Here is a 15,788-nt window from a genome sequence, read left to right as displayed (position 1 = left end):
TAAACCGTAATGGATATCAATATATCACTGTTAGGGTATATAGCAGTTTTTAGATGTGCTCTTTGACTCCTCATGCTCTGCAGCTTTAGTAATTCCAGGGAAAAATTCTGCCCCAATAGTCCACATTGTTTCCAGGACTATGCCTCCATTGTGAAAGACACAGATTTACAAATCTTACAAATGGCATAAACTAAAACAGGGTGTCTAGACTGGCACCAGATTTATCAGGCTGGATGACAGATGTGGTGCAGGGATGGACAGTTTAGTCTAGCTCTATACTAACTATTGAGAAAGAATTTTACACCACAATTGTGACAAAATTCTAGTGCAAAAAGGTAGAATCTTAGGCCACGCGTCTTGCCCTTTCCAATATGTCATGCACCTTTTAAGCAAGTCGGAAAAAAAAGTGTAAAAACCCCAGTGTGCCAACATTGGTGATGGATCATGTGATGGACCATGTGATGAGCGCAGTGACGTCATCAAAGGTCCTATTGCTCACAGATAAAGACAGAAGAGATGCCGGCTGCGAGAACAAGTGGATTAAGGTGAGTTAAATTATTTATTTATTTTTTTAACCCCTCCAGCCCTATTGTTCTATGCATTCTGTATTCAGAATGCTATTATTTTCACTTATAACCATGTTATAAGGGAAAATAATGCAATCTACACAACCTTGAACCCAAACCTGAACTTCTGTGATGAAGTTCGGGTCTGGGTACCACATTCAGTTTTTTTATAACGCGCATGCAAAATGCATTGCACCTGCGCAATAAAAACGGAACAAGGGAACGCAATCGCAGTCAAAACTGACTGCAATTGCGTACCTACTCGCGCAGGTTTTGCCGCAATGCACTGGGACGCATCCGGACCTAATCCGGACACGCTCGTCTGCAAGGGGCCGTACTCCGATTTGCAACACATTTTTAGACAGATTTTAGACGAAGGACCATTAGCAAATCTGGGCCAATATAGGCAAATTTGGATCCACGTGCGATACTGGGAGTATAGAAAATTACTTACCAAAGTGTTGCATTGCATCTTGATTTTTTCGTGGTTGATTGTTCCCTTTCTCAGGCTTAACAGGACCTGGAATATGGGAACAGATCATAGATAATTACATTATTGTCTAAATTAACAATATTCATAGTGATCAAGGAAGCCAATTACTGCCTATGGGACCACTCCTTCATATATGGAATATCTTGCAAAAATGTACATTTTTTGCAAACATTTTTTGGTACTATTTGGTACTGCGAGCAGAGCCCTAATTTCTCCTCTTAATTGTCGATTTGTTTGTTGCTGTGTAATGCATGATTTTGTTTGTACATGAACCCTCTGATTGTAAAGCGCTGCGGAATATGTTTGCGCTATATACAGGTCCTTCTAAAAAAATTAGCATATTGTGATAAAGTTCATTATTTTCTGTAATGTACTGATAAACATTAGACTTTCATATATTTTAGATTCATTACACACCAACTGAAGTAGTTCAAGCCTTTTATTGTTTTAATATTGATGATTTGGGCATACAGCTCATGAAAACCCAAATTTCCTATCTCAAAAAATTAGCATATTTCATCCGACCAATAAAAGAAAAGTGTTTTTAATACAAAAAAAGTCAACCTTCAAATAATTATGTTCAGTTATGCACTCAATACTTGGTCGGGAATCCTTTTGCAGAAATGACTGCTTCAATGCGGCGTGGCATGGAGGCAATCAGCCTGTGGCACTGCTGAGGTGTTATGGAGGCCCAGGATGCTTCAATAGCGGCCTTAAGCTCATCCAGAGTGTTGGGTCTTGCGTCTCTCAACTTTCTCTTCCCAATATCCCACAGATTCTCTATGGGGTTCAGGTCAGGAGAGTTGGCAGGCCAATTGAGCACAGTAATACCATGGTCAGTAAACCATTTACCAGTGGTTTTGGCACTGTGAGCAGGTGCCAGGTCGTGCTGAAAAATGAAATCTTCATCTCCATAAAGCTTTTCATCAGATGGAAGCATGAAGTGCTCCAAAATCTCCTGATAGCTAGCTGCATTGACCCTGCCCTTGATAAAACACAGTGGACCAACACCAGCAGCTGACATGGCACCCCAGACCATCACTGACTGTGGGTACTTGACACTGGACTTCAGGCATTTTGGCATTTCCCTCTCCCCAGTCTTCCTCCAGACTCTGGCACCTTGATTTCCGAATGACATGCAACAGTCCAGTGCTGCTTCTCTGTAGCCCAGGTCAGGCGCTTCTGCCACTGTTTCTGGTTCAAAAGTGGCTTGACCTGGGGAATGCGGCACCTGTAGCTTATTTCCTGCACACACCTGTACACGGTGGCTCTGGATGTTTCTACTCCAGACTCAGTCCACTGCTTCCGCAGGTCCCCCAAGGTCTGGAATCGGTCCTTCTCCACAATCTTCCTCAGGGTCCGGTCACCTCTTCTCGTTGTGCAGCATTTTCTGCCACACTTTTTCCTTCCCACAGACTTCCCACTGAGGTGCCTTGATACAGCACTCTGGGAACAGCCTATTCGTTCAGAAATTTCTTTCTGTGTCTTACCCTCTTGCTTGAGGGTGTCAATGATGGCCTTCTGGACAGCAGTCAGGTCGGCAGTCTTACCCATGATTGCGGTTTTGAGTAATGAACCAGGCTGGGAGTTTTTAAAAGCCTCAGGAATCTTTTGCAGGTGTTTAGAGTTAATTAGTTGATTCAGATGATTAGGTTAATAGCTCGTTTAGAGAACCTTTTCATGATATGCTAATTTTTTGAGATAGGAATTTTGGGTTTTCATGAGCTGTATGCCAAAATCATCAATATTAAAACAATAAAAGGCTTGAACTACTTCAGTTGGTGTGTAATGAATCTAAAATATATGAAAGTCTAATGTTTATCAGTACATTACAGAAAATAATGAACTTTATCACAATATGCTAATTTTTTGAGAAGGACCTGTATATGATTACTATTAAATCTATTGACTACTAATGTTGGACGCAATTTGGGGAAATTCGTTCCATCCTATGCATGTACATAAAATGGGAATATTTTTAAGTGCAGAAAAAAAAATTGGATGCTTACTAGATGGAAGCACAAAGGAAATGACTGCTCGAAACCCCAAGTAATTGGAGCTATAATCAGAGGTAAATGTAATCTGCATGACGTTGGAGACACTTAGAACTGGGTCAGGAAGTGCAAATCCACAGAAGAATCCTGGAAAAAAAAAAGAAGAATGTTACAACCTGTCTCTGTGATCGAGAGCTATCGAGGTCTAACAATCCTAGCAATGCAAATTTTAAATTGATGGCCATTGACGTGTGTGATTGGTGGAGATGCCACCCAGGGGCGGACTGGCCATAGACCCTACAGGGAAATTTCACCAGGGGGAGGTCGCTTGAGCCCTCTACATGGTCGCCAGTCAGGTACATAATGATCTGATCTTGTCAGCATTAATTAAAGGGGTTATTCCCGGGGCACCCACATCACTCTAGGGGTGCAGCCCATAGGCGGCCGCGATGGGAGATGCAGCCAATAGCGGGCTGCAACGGTGACTAGCCCCCTTGCATGATGGGTGACGTCACCGTTGTGGCCTGCTATTGGTCACAGTTTGTTTTAATCCGCGTGTTGGGGAGATGCAGCGGTGGCCGTGCAGGGATCAGGAGTGAGGTGGGTGCCAGGAGCGGTATGATCTATAGAAGGGGCCCAGGCTCTGTGCGGGGCATTTTTAAAACTGGATAACCTCTTTACTGCTCGAAGCATCAGGTCTTTATGCACTTGGCTGGCATTGTCAGTTACCCTGCTGAATTAAACTGTACTGCCTTAAATACTGCAGTGGGGGCAGCATTATTTTGTGCCGCACTGTGGTATTTGGTTCTGCTGGGGCGGTATTTTGTGCTGCACTGTGGTATTTGGTTCTGCTGGGGCGGTATTTTGTGCTGCACTGGGGTATTGCAGGCCCTGCCTACTTCTGTTGTCTCTGCTTATGTGTGCTGCACTGCCTTCTGTCAATCTGAACTTATCAACAACATGGGGCCACTTTTAGGGTCTTTTTTTCCAGGGCCACCCCTGGGACTCCCATCAATCAGCAGGATGTGGTGGTGGTGGTCGCTGTACTACGTGGCCCGTCCCCCACAGAACCTGACACAGCGACATTCACACACATGGCGGCTGTCTCCGGTGCTACAGCTCATCCTACTTAGACACTTCACTATTGCTGACCAGTGGGGAACCTAGGATTGGGCCAACCAAAGGATAGTCCATCAGTATAAATGCCAGAAAGCCATGAAGTTTCATCTTTAAAAAATAAATAATGGAAGCACTAAAATAAGGCTTTTCAAATGTAATTTGAAAGTTTTTTTCCCATGAAAAGTATTCCTACGCAATTAATAGGGCATAGCAATAAGAACACTTTAAAAATAAATAAATAAAAAATAATAATAATTAATATATATACATTTTACATTTTCCTCTCTGGTAGCGCCCCCTGCTGTTTATCACACTGGTCCACCTGCTCCCTCCCATCATTTCAAGCATAGCAATCTCCTAGCGAAGCAGCCATTCATTCATCCATACTTCTAAAAACATAGAAATATATATCTATATAGAGAGGGGAGAAGGAAATTGTGGGGGCATTACCTACCATATGTATCTCCGGGGCTAAGTGTGAGGGACTATATTTCATGCAAGAAGGGAAGGGGTTAAGAAGAAATGCAATGCAGATGCTTGCTACTGCACGCCCACAGAAGAGGAAGAAAGTCCTTCAGATAAGGGAGTTTTACATTTGTGGGATAACCCCCTTTTAAAGCAATAGGCTGAAATATGCATAGCCACCACAAGTGCTAACCTGCAACCACGGTTCCTTGCAAGTCATGATAGACAACGAGGCGATCAAAAATGCACCCTTCACTGGGTTCAACCTCAAATACCAGAAAGGTTATCTGGAAAAAATGCACAAAAAAATGACATTATGAGTAATGGTTCAAGTGATGAAGATGAGACGGATCCTGTGATTGTGGCCAATTTTACTTGACTCAACACAGGAAGCTGAGTAAATTAATTGGATTGAATTAAAGGGGTTCTGCACTTTGTTTAAACTGATGATCTATCCTCCAGAGGATAGATCATCAGTTTAAACAAAGTGCAGAACACCTTTTAAAGTTTGCCAAATTAAAATATTGATGGCCTATCCTCAGGATAGGTGATCAGTATCTGATTGGTGAGGGTCCCACTCCCAGCACCATGGTCGATCAGCTGTTTGAAGAGGCCATGGCCCTCTGGTTGGCACTGTGGCCTCTTCCTAGGTCAGTGACGCGTTACGTTCACCCGTCACATGACCTACACGCAGCTCGGTCCCATTCAAGAGAAAGCACAAAGAGCTGCAGTACCAAGCACAGCCACTATGTGGCGCTGTGAGGAGGCCGCAGGACTCACCGGAGCACCGCAACCTCGTCAATCAGCTGATGAGCAGAGGTGCTGGGAGTCGGACCCCCGAAGACGAGATATTAATGACCTATCCTGAGGATCGGTCACCAATATTCTACACCATGAAAACTCATTTAACCCTTGCATTTTCGTAATAAATGAAAACCCTTCTGCAAACGCAACTGGCCTGGCCATCAACTGTAATTCCTGGGGCCCATACGATTCTCCTGCAAATGCATGGCTGTCCACGTGATACATGGACGAGCCAGATCCACCAGACTGGAAGCCACTAATACTCTGTGGTTGTCCATTCTGGTTCACACAGGGTGTCCCAAGCAAGAGACCCCCCTCTCGCCCCTTTTGACATCTATATGTCCTACTGGGGTATATAGACATTAGACTGCTTTCTTTCTTAGACCAGCGCCACCCTGGTCAATGGCTTATCTCAAGTATTACAGGTTCAGCTCCATTTAAATGAATGGATCTGACCTACAATTTGCAATCACAATCAATGAGAAAATGAAAATGTCTGAAACATTCTTCTAACGATTCAGATGTTCTTCGCTGCTTTTATGCCTTGCAATAATATAGATCTGATCATTAGTATGAGGACTGGTAATATCCCTTTAATTGCGGCGATTACCTTAATGATGTAATTCGCCGGACTGTGCACAACCCACTGACAATTGGCATTGCTGCTGTACAAATGGGGATGATTCATAGTTTGGATTTCTCCTTCCTCAAAGATAACAGCAACCGATCCACAGTCAGAATCTAAAAGGATGTTAAAAATATAGACACGTAAATGTGGCAACACACGGAACTGTCCATCACTATACAAACAGCCAAGCAAAGTCTTCGGAACTATATAGAGGTGTATACAGGATAAACCTGCGCTCGAGGATGTACTAAGATCAAAATTTGTGTCTGTAGCTTTAGAGCACTACAGATCAGGGGCGTAGTGAAGGGGCAACTGGGGCACGTGCCCCGGGCACAGAGGCTGCGGGGACGCACCCACCGGGCAGTTTGTTTACATAGTGAAGAAGGGAGCCGTCCGCTCCCCGCTTCACTGTTCCGCTGAGCTCCCGCGCTCCCCAGCAGGCCGCACATTGGGAGTGTGGGAGGAGCGGTGAACACCCGGGAGTCAGTCTCCTGCAGCGCAACGTGTGTGAGCACGTCATACTACTGCTGGGAACTTAGGAGGTGACGATCATCAGGGAAACAGGTGAGTATTTGTGTTTTTAATGTAGCTGGAGAAGGCACTAGGGGCCAAAGGGGGGCACAAGGTGGACATAACTACAGAGAGGGGGCACAAAAGGTGGAGATAACTACAGAAAGGGGGCACAAAGGTGGGCATTACTAATGTGAAGGGCCACAAAGAGGACATAACTACTGTGAAAGGGCCACAAGGAGGACATAACTACTGTGAAGGGGGCACAAGGAGGACATAACTACTGCGAGGGGGCACATTGTGGGCATTAGTACTGTGTGGTATCTCTAAGGGAAAAGCAATGCCCTACATTACCCTGTTATACATTGGGATGGCTCGGTCTTACAGGGCAGCACAGTGCCCCCTGCTGGGATTTCACAGGGGCAGCCACCATCCCTTCCTTATGTGATTATTATTTTTATTCTATCACCACAGCGACCTTGTTCTGGATCCAGTGGGCCTCACAGCGACGCCCTGGAAGTGTTAGGACCAGTTCGTTCTTTAATTTATTGCATGATGTATTGGTACCGCCATTGTACCTTATGATAGATCTTATTCGGTTAGTGGGACTGGGTGAGTATAGTTATGCATTCGGCGGAGTTAGAGGAGTGGCTTAGTGTAAAAAAATAATGCTGCGGCGCTGAACTTTTCCTTCTTTATGTAAATTTGAGTGGGGGGGGGGGGGGGGGGGGCACCATGCTGAATCCTTGTCCCGGGTGCTGGATAGCCTAGCTACACCTCTGCTACAGATTTAAAGACTTACTTCATTGTAGGGGTAGTAGACATCCAATCATCTGAGGGTAGGTTCAGAAAAACCACAGCCCTGGTTCTGGCATATGCCAAACACCAATGGATCCCATTCATCATAATGGGATCTGGCAGGTTTCTGTTATGGATTCCGGCATTCTTTTGGGCAAAATACTGCTACATGCGGCTTCTTTTTTTGGGGCGGATTCTGTGACAGAGGCTCCTGCTGGAACTTTCGCCCCCTTAAAGGGGTTGTCTCATCTTAGACATTGGTGGTATATCACTGGGATATGCTACCAATGTCAGATGGGTGTGGGTCCCAGCTCTGGTGTGGGTCTGGAGTCTTATGGCTGTTAATTCCACGTGATGGTGGCACTAAGGGTTGTGGCAGGTGTCCTGTGGCGTAGGACATCTTCCACACACCAGGTGACTTGGTCTATCCTGACTTACTGAATATTGTACATACCCTGGGAGAGATGCTATTGCGCTTTACCCTTCCATTTTATATTTTTGGGGTGGCTTCATACGTAAATAGTTTATTCCATGTTATACTTTCACCATATCATTACAAATTGTCTAGAAAAGGTTTACAACGGCTACAGCATCACCTGCATATGTGTCCGGTTCTACTGCCTGATAAAAGAGTGAGAATCCAGTCTTGTATTCGTGAAAGTCAGAGATAAACTTCAGAGTGATGCTTGCATCAGCGATCAGTAATGGCCGAGGACTGACATCGCCGCAGAATTTCCCTGCAATGAAGATGAAATGTCAGTCGCTCCACATTCACTTTGCTATAGAGCTGGTTGGCGTGCTGCATATTCATGTCCTGGGGGTAGTATAATTTGTGCATTGTTATATTGTATTGCATATGCAAACCCCCCCCCCCCCTTCCCCCAGCGCCGATCGGGCCAATACTGTCGGTACTGGTAAAGTTCAACAGTTTTTACTTAAAAAAACTTGCAATAAACTTGTGTCATCCAAACTCTTGATCTTCCTCTTGGCTCTGGCAGGCGAAGGGTAAACGGGTAGGTAAACTTTATACTTTGCTTTATCTCTCTGCTTACGTGCTAATCTTTGGCTTCAGTCTGGTTACTGAACTTTCTAGCAGTTTTGGTACCATTGAGTTGGCTGCTATTGGCCATTGACCCCCTCGTAATACTCAGTCTATGAACTGGCTGGAGCCGGGGTGCTTTACAAGCTGCTTTCCGGGGCTCCTGCAGCAGGAAGGGGGAACGCTCCCCTCACTGCGCCGTGTCTGGTCCCTTTGGACTCCAGAACTCAACTCTCTATACAGCTTCATAAAACCCCTCGCTTGGTGGGAAACAGGACTAGCCCAGTTCTGCCCAAAAGGGGGAGAATGGAATTCTATTTAAAGGTACTCGGTGCCAGATACACTGCCACCTGCTGGTGAACCAGGCATATACAACAGTTTTTGCATATAACAAAATGACACTTTGCTGGTGGTGGTACAAACCAATACAGTGGCAGGAAACAGGCTAGCAATAGGAATGTAGGAGTGTTAGTGTCCCTCTGGGCCACTACACATAATGTATTTTATTGTTTTATTTCTTGCTGTAGTTACGAGCACAGACTGGATGGCTCCTGCAACCGATCTTCAATAGTGATCAAGTATTCTCGTGCCTCAAGTGACGTCTTGAGAAGCTCAACAGTAGAGTGAATTGCTCTAATCAGCATCTACAGACACTGCAGTACGGTGAGGGACTACGGCTAAGACACCCATCACCCAGAACATTGTTAGGCAAGTACAAGCTCAGCCATCCAACCTGCCTTGCTGTTGCCAGAGAGCATTGCACTTGGAAATTTTGATACGTTTAATACTGGCCTCCTTCTTCAGTACTGTACTTCCACTGCACAGATCCCCAGGGGGCAATGGCCTGAGGGAGTACGCCGTGACACAACACCTCATCAGGGCTACTACCTCTCCTATGCTCTACGTTGGCTCCTCAGGGGGTCGCTACGTAGACGTCTTGTATGAATACAAGAAAACTAAAAGATTTGCCGGACCTTACAAGAAATAATTGTATATCTGGCAAGTTAATCTATTTGGATAGATGAGAGTACAAGATCAATGAGACCGATTAATGCCACCAACCACAGCACAGACTTAAGGAACCTTTACACGAGGCGATGATTGAGTAGTTTCAACAATGACCCTTTAAACGTTCACAAAATTGTAATTTTGATCGCATATGCCATAGTCTATAAAGTAGACTATTGCATTTACTCAAAGCGAAATTTGAGTGGCGTGCTTAAACACACTCACGGTGTAATCGTCTGTAATCGTGCGTGCAGTGAACGATTCCCATTTACACGTATGTAATCGTTGACGTCCAATGATGATTTTTGTGCCCACACAATCAAACCAACGAGAAATCTACCCATTATCGCCCTCCGGGGTGCCTAGGCCCAGACAAAATGATGGATCACAGTCACAAAAAGGCCCCCTAGGTCCAGTAGAATTTCCGATGCAAATAAATCGGACATGGACCTGTTTAGTACAGGTTCAAGGTGAGTTTCCTTTGCTCTTGTGGGCTCAAGTTGGTCCAGTCTAAAGATGGAATTAGACGCACCAATAATCGTCCAGGTCATCAGGAAAGACCTTCCCGATCATCCGGCCATCTAAATGTGCCACCGTTCACCCGATCGGGTGATCCTGTCGGTCATGCAGGCACCACCCATCATGGCTTCTGGGCAGCAGTTTGTGTGGTCTAAATAGCAATCTGCTGCTCGGAAACCATGATTCTGTATGAGGACGAGAGACCACAATAGCGATTCCCCGTCCTCATACTGTGGAGGAGATCGCTGTATGTAAATGTGTCTCCTTCACTGAACGAGCAGCCGACTGTCGGGAAGGAACGCTTCCTTCCGGACAATCGGCCGCTCAGTCGGCTCGTGTAAACCCACCTTAAGGGCTCATGCACACTAACGTATTCTTTTTCATTTCCGTTCCGGTTTTCACAGGTCCGTATGCGAAACTGTGTTTTGCTGACCGCAAAATACATACAGTCGTGTGCATGAGCCCTAAGACTGGGTACAATAATAACTTCTGTGAGAAAGTGGGAAAAAAAATTCAAGAACTAATATGTTTTACCGACATAAGGCGCATGTCCTGGAGAAGCAGCATATGCCCCATTCTCACATGGGTGGTGAGAACATACATGACCTGGGGTGAGGTAGGGTTGACCACTGTGGCTCAAAGATGGGCTGTGGTGGTATGAACCAATGCCTGGATGGGGCAATATTTTTACTTTTGCTATGACTTGACTTGTTCTCTATGACCTATGAGCCATTTTGAAGGCAACCTGTATAGCAATCTATGAATGCAATAGATGACCAGTTGTCGGCACCAGACATTAGCTCTCCATCTGGATAAGCACAGTATTAGACTCACCAATGAGACGTCCTAATGCGGAATAGATCACCAGATAATCTAGGTCACAAGAATAATCCCACTCAACGTTGAAGCTTTTGAAGGTTAGAAGAATGTGCTTTCCTCTAGGCACGATAATTGTCCATATGCACTTTCTAAGGAAAATATAAAAACGAAGGTAAGATTTTAGAGTACAACTAAAAATGTCCCATCAAGACCCAATCGCAGGACCGCTGCAGGTGGCAACAGTCACACCAAATTCTGGTATGTCCTGTGGAGGAGGAAGTGTCAGGCACATCACAAGGTATCCCACATTAGATTATGGGGGCACTGTGGAAAGGGGATGCATTTTGCCAGGCGCCATGTTTGCCTTGGGCACTAGTTGTAGCAGTCCTGAATCGAGTAACGTCAAAGATGATATTATGATATGGCTGACCTGTTACATGTGCGCTTGGCAGCTGAAAGCATCTGTGTTGGTCCCATGTTCATATGTGCCCGCATTGCTGAGAAAAATGATGTTTTAATATATGCAAATGAGCCTCTAGGAGCAACGGGGGTGTTACCATTACACCTAGAGGCTCTGCTCTCTCTGCAACTGATTTTTTCAGATCCGTTGCCCCACCCCCTGTCATGTTTTGCCGCCCTGTATGCTAATTAATAGCATCGGCACAGGGAGGAGGAGACGGCCGTGTTTCTCAGGGGGCGTCTCCTTCTCCCTGGCTGTGGTGTGGTCAGCATACAAGCACAACGGGGGGCATAGCGCAGCAACGGAGCAGCGCATCAGTAAAAAAAAAATTCAATATGACATGTAGTTAACATGCCTTGCAGTGCCAGGTATTGATATTGCAACGCGGGCACATATGAACATGAGACCAACACAGATGCCTTCAGCTGCCAAGTGCACATGGAACAGGTCAGCCAGTGTCATAGGGACAAAACTGTTGACAGATGCCCTTAAGAGAAATCCTCTGTACCTAGATCGGCAAGGAGTGTGGCAGTGTGGCTTAACGCAAAGATGCAACATTTTCCTCCAAAACTTGTACCACAATTCTGGCAAAAAATCCTTTCACGATCTAAGGCGGTTGGAAAAAGTTAGACAAAATTGTCTATCTCTGCACCAGGCTTGGACCGGCCCAGAGAAGAGCAGGTGAATCCACCGCTGCGCCCCTGAGCATGGTGGGCCCCTAGTGCCGAGCCTCTGCACAAGTAGCACATGACACAGTAGGCTGACTGAACTACATATAGGCAGCACACAACCATCTCAACCAGCCTATGTCCACACAGAAAATTGGGTAGGTTAACAGACTACTCGGTGTATTATTATAGAAGCCTCAGTTGGCCAAGATGACTTCTATGCCAGACAGTATTCTCTTTTCCCAGAGACCTGCCCCACTGAAGTCGCTGCAGGACCCCCGTTAACAGTCATCTTGTAGTATCTTACTGTTGCAGGTAATATTTACATGTAGCTGTACAGTAGGCCCTCAGAACGAATTTTACTGGAGGGCCCTAGGCACCCCAGACCAATACTGCTCTGCACCAAATTTATTCTCCAGCCCCTCCATTAGATGCAGGTCTAGACAGCCTGTCCAAGCTTAAAGGGGTTCTGCAGTTTTTTTAAACTGATGATCTATCCCCGGGACCCCCGCCGATCAGCTGTTTGAGAAGGCAGCGGCACGCCAGCAGCGCCGCAGCCCTCTCACTGTTTACCGCAGGCCCAGTGACGTCACGACTAGTATCAATGGCCTGGGCGGGGCTAAGCTCCATTCAAGTGAACAGAGTTTAGCCCCGCCCAGGCCAGTTGATACTAGTCGTGACATCACTGGGCCGGCGGTAAACAGTGAGAAGGCTGCGGCGCTGCTGGAGCGCCGCTGCCTTCTCAAACAGCTGATCTCAGATGCTGATCGGCATGGGTAAAAAACTGTAGAACCCCTTTAAGCCATTTATAGGATTAGAAAATCTGTCCTGTACTCTACAAAAGTTTTGACAATCACACTTGTATCCCCAAGTGTTAAGTTGTGCCTAAACATACTCACTCATTATTGGAGTAATATTTCCTGTAGCCTGTCGGAAGTAGTATTTCCCCCGTGGTTCCCTTCTCAATCCCATCATTGGTACTGCACTGCACTGTACGTATGATACGACAGAAATGTCTGGTAATCACGTGCGGTTCATGTTATTCAGTGAGGAGTGCAAGCAGATAGGATTTACCTTGATACGTTGGAAAATCAGGTTTGTCTAGTGAAAACAAAGAAAAATGGAAGAAAAATCATGTAGGGTTCGTCAGTCTTCACGTTGAATATATATCAGTAGAGGGTTGTACCCTTTTAGCCATCAGTGGAAATAATACTGTGTACAGTTAAAGGGACATTCCAGTCTAAACAATTTATCACCTACCCATTGGACTGGTGTTAGATCATAGAATTTTTTATTTTTTATATGCAATAAAAAAAATAGGCACATGGTTTTCTGGGTATAATATTTTAAAGCCACTCCATGTATTCTACTTCCTGTACATCCCCTCTGTCTGTACTTTGAGCATGGCAGAGAGTCTCACTTAGCACCATCTTTCAGACCAGCAGTAAGACCAGGGAGGAGTGAATGGCGGAAACTCGAATTAGAGAAGTAGATTTCCAGTGGCGAGGTTGGCCAGGGCTTCACAAATTATACCAATCAACACAATCATCCTCTTATTTAGGTCCAGTTCTGACATTAAAAAATCAAAACAAAAAGGAAGAAATAACCAGAAATTCTTTTAAAAATTCTATAAATATTGGCTTTAAAAAATACTCCTTTCTGATGGAAGGTAAAGGTGCACAGAAAAAGACTCCTTTCTGAGGTCAAAAAAATCAAAGGTCTCTTGTTCAATCATTTCAGGAACACAAACATCCTAGAGGTGTTCTACAGCCATTGCATTGACACAAACATCTAAGGTCTCTTCTTCAGTCAATACATAACCACAAAAATCTGAGGTCATTTCTTCAGTCAACGTATGATCATAAACATCTGAAGTATCTTCTTCATTCTATGCATGAACACAAACATCTGGTATCGTTTCTTCAGTCAGTGTATGACAACAAATATCTGAGGGGTCCTCTTTAGTCAATGCATGAACACAAACATCTGCAATCTCTTCTTCAGTTGTTGCATGAACACATCTAAGGTCTCTTGTTCAGTCATTTCATGAACATAAACATCATAGAGGTGTTCTACAGCCATTGCATTGACACAAACATCTAAGGTCTCTTCTTCAGTCAATACATAAACACAAAAATCTGAGGTCATTTCTTCAGTCAACGTATGATCACAAACATCTGAAGTATCTTCTTCATTCTATGCATGAACACAAACATCTGGTATTGTTTCTTCAGTGAGTGTATGACCACAAACATCTGAGGGGTCCTCTTTAGTCAATGTATGAACACAAACATCTGAGGTGTTTTCTACAGCGATTGCATTAACACAAAGATCTAAGGTCTCTTCTTTAGTCAATGTGTGATCACAAACATCTGAGGTCGTTTCTTCAGCCAGTGTACGATCACAAACATCTAAAGTATCTTCTTCAGACGGCACATGAACACAGACATTTGAGGTATCATCTTCATTCATTGCATAAACACAAACATTTAAGATCTCAAATGAATCCATAAATCAGAAAGCTTAAACCTACTTATGTAGCTGATGGGAAAAAAAACAACTTGCGTAATCAAAATGTATAGGGGCCAACAATACCCTGGATCAGTTATGGCTAACCTCCGGCACTCCAGCTGTGGTGAAACTATTACTCCCAGCATGCTCCATTCATTTCTATAGAGCTCTGAGAACAGCCAAGCAAGTGAACATCTTGGGAGTCATAGTTTTACCGCAGATGGAGTAATGGAGGATAGCCATCACAGCCCTAGATACTATACAGATACTTTTTTTTTTTTTTGTAACCTCATGAAAAGTAAAGTGAAAGTTAATGATAATATGAGAAAACTGACCTTGATTGAGGTTTTCACTGAGCCAGTTGAGAAGCCTCTGAATATCCGTGAAAACACCTGGCGAACCTCTCCTTTCCACTGGGTCCAGGATATTGTCTGCCCATTTCCGTGCACATCCTAATCCCCAGGAGGTTACACCAACCAAAACCCACCTTCCTTGGCTCCTCTGGCAGAGGAAAGGACCTCCAGAGTCACCCTAAAACAAAACAAACAAAAGAAAAAAATACCCGGGAGACACAGGTATGGACATCATTACAAATGTTTCTGTAGACACATGCCTAATCCGACAGCCGATTTTATCATACCGGTTCTAAATGAGTGAGCAATTATACAAATGTTCCACTCTTAGATTTACTATGGAAACTGTTCATGAACCAATTGGGCCAAATTCTAGTAGTTCTTGACTTTCTGAGGAATCTAATGTTACAGGCTATTCTACATCAGTAATTTACAAAATAAAACTTTTTGGGTGGCCTAGTCAAAATGAAAAAGACTGTACAGGACTGATTTCTTCCAGAAATAGTGCCACACTTGTGCCTGGGATGCTCCCAGCATTGCAGTTTGGTCCACTGAAGTGAATGGGACGTGTTGCAATACCATACACAACCAACAGAGAATTTTGCCACTGTTTTTGGAAGAAAGTAGTCATGTGTTTCTAATCTGGTGCAACTCCTTTAACTCTCTTCTTTCCAAGTACTGTTGTGGTGTTTCGCTGTCTCGTCTGTGCTGGTGCACAAGGTCTGGCTCCCAACCTCTACTCTCCCAGCCAGTACTCTAAATTTGCTTCTGACCTTGGCCATTATCTAAGGCTTTTTAAAGAACCCTTCCCCACCCTCCACTTGGTTTCTGTTGTTTCCATATCCAATCCAGCTCATATCATATATTTGACCTTGTCAAACTCTGCTCTGACCTATGCCTGACTATTGATTACATTGGCACTTGTCTGCCTCGACCCATCTACTCCTTGATTATGATTCCTGGTTGCCACCTTGTCACCATGTTCTGGTGTCTACTCTTCATCTATCCTCCAATTACTGCTAAAACAAACTACT

The 15,788-nt window shown here is 44.5% G+C and overlaps 1 protein-coding gene across 1 annotated transcript in view; it reads right to left on the bottom strand.

Annotated features, from left to right (window-relative positions):
• The window catches only part of LOC122920569 (ovochymase-2-like), a 46,267-nt gene that overhangs the window by 19,777 nt on the left and 10,702 nt on the right, over positions 1 to 15,788 (bottom strand). Inside the window, 9 exon segments of the mRNA XM_044270168.1 lie at positions 1,021 to 1,086; positions 3,069 to 3,200; positions 4,831 to 4,924; positions 6,052 to 6,182; positions 7,974 to 8,114; positions 10,778 to 10,911; positions 12,790 to 12,880; positions 12,965 to 12,991; positions 14,737 to 14,932. Of these exon segments, the coding sequence (XP_044126103.1) occupies positions 1,021 to 1,086; positions 3,069 to 3,200; positions 4,831 to 4,924; positions 6,052 to 6,182; positions 7,974 to 8,114; positions 10,778 to 10,911; positions 12,790 to 12,880; positions 12,965 to 12,991; positions 14,737 to 14,932 (1,012 nt within the window).

The sequence above is a fragment of the Bufo gargarizans genome, chromosome 10, assembly GCF_014858855.1.
Source record: "Bufo gargarizans isolate SCDJY-AF-19 chromosome 10, ASM1485885v1, whole genome shotgun sequence".
NCBI lineage: Eukaryota > Metazoa > Chordata > Amphibia > Anura > Bufonidae > Bufo > Bufo gargarizans.
Note: the sequence above shows the minus strand (reverse complement) of the source record. Positions and strands in the feature narration are given on the sequence as shown.